The sequence below is a fragment of the Phanerochaete carnosa genome (genome assembly GCF_000300595.1).
Source record: "Phanerochaete carnosa HHB-10118-sp unplaced genomic scaffold PHACAscaffold_3, whole genome shotgun sequence".
Lineage (NCBI taxonomy): Eukaryota > Fungi > Basidiomycota > Agaricomycetes > Polyporales > Phanerochaetaceae > Phanerochaete > Phanerochaete carnosa.
Genome location: NW_006767630.1, coordinates 3,809,296 through 3,813,084, shown reverse-complemented (window position 1 = coordinate 3,813,084; position 3,789 = coordinate 3,809,296). Strand labels below are relative to the sequence as shown.

At 57.6% G+C, this 3,789-nt stretch overlaps 1 protein-coding gene across 1 annotated transcript; it reads left to right on the top strand.

Annotated features, from left to right (window-relative positions):
- The first annotated feature begins 433 nt into the window (after positions 1–433).
- Positions 434–2,251, top strand: PHACADRAFT_253122 (uncharacterized protein). Its single transcript, XM_007393883.1, has 4 exons — positions 434–558; positions 613–1,151; positions 1,172–1,366; positions 1,436–2,251. Exons 1-4 carry the CDS (start codon positions 539–541, stop codon positions 1,795–1,797), a joined length of 1,116 nt encoding a protein of 371 aa, XP_007393945.1. The 5' UTR covers positions 434–538; the 3' UTR covers positions 1,798–2,251.
- The last annotated feature ends 1,538 nt before the right edge of the window (positions 2,252–3,789 follow it).

Below are 3,789 nucleotides of genomic sequence, written 5' to 3'. Positions count from 1 at the left end.
AGACGTACCCAGCGAGCGAGTGGTCTATATCGCTCGGCTTGAATTTTGAATTTCGTGGGCTGTTGTCGGCCACTGAGACTCTGTTCGTTCAGTGACCATGTGATGACGGTCCATCAGCAGGAAACGCGCGACTGAATGACCCCGTGCCAGCAACACAACTCTGATGCGAATCCCAGATGAGAACCGTCCAGAACGGGCAGGTGTAATAGTACGCGACTGGATGGTCCTCGTTGCGTCGGTCGTTGGCGGAGGATGGAGCGGGGCGCCCCCGCCGCGGCCGCGAAAACGGTACATGCCTGAAATGACGCGCGGTGATCCGCTTCGGCGGTTCTCGTTCCGTCGCGATCTCCGCAAAGTCTCCGAGCTTACCAAAAAATCGTGGGGAGATAACGACAGTCATCCCCATCTCTCTTCTTGACCACCACCTCCCCCAGGTATATAAGCCCCCTTGGCAGGAACACCTTCGCTCTTTTGTCTCCTTTAGACGTTCCCAGCCACCCTAGACTTCGCAACACAGCCTCGCCAACGACACAGGAATATGGAGACATCATACATCAAGTGAGTCACGGATGTTGGTCGACTTCAAGCCTGGCATTGACGACCTGCTGCCAGCACTCTTCCACAGGAGGTCACAGACTCTGTCATTGACCATCTGTCTGATGACCGCGACTCGCTCAAAGTCTGCGCGCTGGTCCAGCGATCCTGGCTTCCGCGTGCCCGACACCACCTTCATCGCAATGTCGCCCTCGACTGCAGCCAGAAGAAGGCCCCCTCTGCGAACTACTACTCCACTGGCGCTGCCAAGTGCGTTCGCTCACTCAAAGTCATCACGCTCCCGTCGCCGCCCGCACAAGGTGTACGCACCGACGCCAAGGCCCGTGCAGTCTGGAAGGTCATCCCGCGCTTCACGGAGCTACACGACCTCACCCTGGTGTTCAGCAACTGGACAGGCCCTGCCAGGTCCTGGGAATGGCTGCGTCCTGCGGCACAGCACGTTCGCCGGCTCAACCTCGTCTTCGCGACCTTCATGCACTCTGCAGACTTCTTCGAATTCGTCGCGATGTTCCCCGAGCTGGAGCGCTTGTCATTGACGAACATCTCCTTCGGCACCGCCACACTCACGGCGATCCCCGTCGCACCCCCGCATACCTGTGGGAGCTGCGCATGCAAGGGTACATCGTGCCTCCTGAGGTCACGCTGGCGTTTGCGCTCTGGCTGTGTCGCCTGCCGCGCCCCGCGATCCCCCAATTCAACGTGCAGTGGGAGGTTCACCAGCCTGGATGCCTGGTCCCGGTCGTCGACGGTCTAGGACCGAGGCTCGCCCAGCTCGCACTTCCACTCTGGTCCACGCGCGGTGTTCCCAGTGGTGAGCTTCTTTCGCAAGAGCTCTCAGTCGCAGTGCCAGCGCGCTAACGCCGATTCTTCCTGTACCTAGACGTCATTAAGACCGCTCTACACTCCATTTCATTCATCACGGCCGCGCCCGAGATCGCGAAGGACGGCGTCGAGGAGGCGCTCGCCTTCCTCACACGCATCCGGGTTAGCGAGCTCCGCAGCGTCGTGTTCGACGTCCGCGCGACGGCGCCGCTCGAGGCTGTCTCTGAGCAGGCCCTCGAGGCGCTCGACGAGGCGCTCTTTGGGTTGCCGCACTCGCGCTTCAGCAGTCTCGAGAAGGTTGTGTTCCGCGTCTCGCACAGCGCAGCCCGCAGTGGCCTGCTCGAGCGACTCAAGAAGGGCCTGTCACGCGCAGAGAAGCGCGGAGCGGTTGCGCTCGAGGTCGTGCACGACTCGGTATGAGTGTCACGATGCGGACGCGACTTCCTGTGCATTGTTGGACAAAAACACGTTCCAGCATTCGGGACTTTCCCTGGACCGGATCCTTACACTTGTTCCGTTTCATTCCCTCGTTGCATTCACTACTGCTTCGCTGTACTTAGTGTAACCATCGCTTTTGCGCTACTCACATCTGCCTACTGGACTGTATTCTCACGCGCGCTATTATTGGGTGTCGTCTCGGTCACGACTCGTCTCCGCATAGATATACTTCACTATAAACTACTTCGCTACTCCCACGAAATTCTAGATGAGCTTACTGTTGTCGCATATATTCCCTATTCTCGTACCAGTTTGCGTGTAATTACTGATAGATCCTGGTCACACTCTTATTCGTCGTTGGTACATTGTCTACTAGTACCGGTACAGCATGTATAATGTGCCATTGGCTATTCGTCATGCATCATTCATCGTCTGCTCCTTCTTTCGGGTGATGTCGAGTCAGCACGGGATGAATGTAAGCTCATCAAGACAACGCGCACACCATCTCGGACATCCTCGGAAGAAGGCTTCTTCATGTGTTACATGCATGTGCCGCGCGCACACGCACATAGCTGGTAAGCCTTCTTCTATGCAATGTGCTGGACTCGAGCAGCGCACGAAGACATGTCGGCTCTTGGTCAGAGGTGTCGTGTGCTTCGACTCGCGCATTCCAACGGGTTCCTAGCGCATGCTGACGAGTGCTCGAACTCACGCCGAGACGAGAACGTCGGGCCAGAACGCATGGCTCGAGTCAAGCTCGACTGCTCTCGAGTTGACCCGGAACGGCTGCCACCGCGGAGCCGCGCGCTGTCCTGCGGTCGTGTGAGGCGACGTCACGAGCTGGTTCTGCTCAGGACCGAGTTCGCCCGCGAAAGTTGGCAGAAACTGCCAAAAGGTTATCGACTATCGTTTGGCGAAACTCTGTGCGAGTCACGTGGTAACCCGGGCGTGGTGCGAAGGATGATGGTGCGAAAGACACCAGCAGGGTTTGTAGTGCTCTGTCAGCGCGATGCACAGGCCACGACGCATCGATATCCAAACTCAACTCGACCTTACGCATGTGAGACTGGTGCACTGTCTTCCAGGGTCTGCTCGGGTAATCTCGGAAAGCGAGACAAAGCGCGGGGAGTGGATGGTTTCAGTCCTGCTTCTCGGGATGGCTCGCATGAAAGTCGAGACGTACCGGGTAGCGGTACTTAGAGGAGGGCAAACGCGTCCCGAAAATGTCCTCAATACTGTGGCGCAATGTTCAGGAGGCCAGGGCTCGACTGCAGACCGACTTGCGGACCGCGATGCGTGATGCTGCATGAAAGGTTTAGACTTACTCTCAGGCGCTGTACTGGGTTGTTCATTTGCGCTGTGCTCAGAGACAAGGTGTAGTGAATGATATGCGCATGTAGTTCTGTGCACGCATACATGCAGCGGAATATTGAACATATCTCTCAGTGATCACCCGCTAACCCCGTCGCGGCCGCCAGGTAATCGAAAACCAAGAAGCGCAGTGCATTGTGCGTCCGCTTCCACTGAACAACACAACGGGGACATACACGACCACACAGGAAACCATCTTCGGGAGCCTTCGGGTCCTGTCAAGCCCGTCTCGGGACATATCTCTCCCCTGCAAGGCTGCATAGCGCTAAGAGATGACGAGCTCATGTCTGCGCACCGCACAGTCCAAAAAATATGCCAGACATCGCCCGAGGGCAAGCGTTTTATAACGCCTGGAAGCTTCGCCTAGCTTGTCGCCGGCTCCCCTGCGCCACAATGCCCCAAGCACCTTGTTACGGCCTGCGTCCGCCCGCCGCGCCCCCTGACGACGCTTCTCCCGCGGCACGCCCCGCCCTAGATTCTGGAATGGAGGGCACATTCAGACCATCTCGGGCACATCCGGTGGCGTCGAACGTTCGGATGCCAGGCGTTTTAGCCTTTAGTCTTTAGACATTACGCTGTTGGACATCCTTACGCTTTTCGACT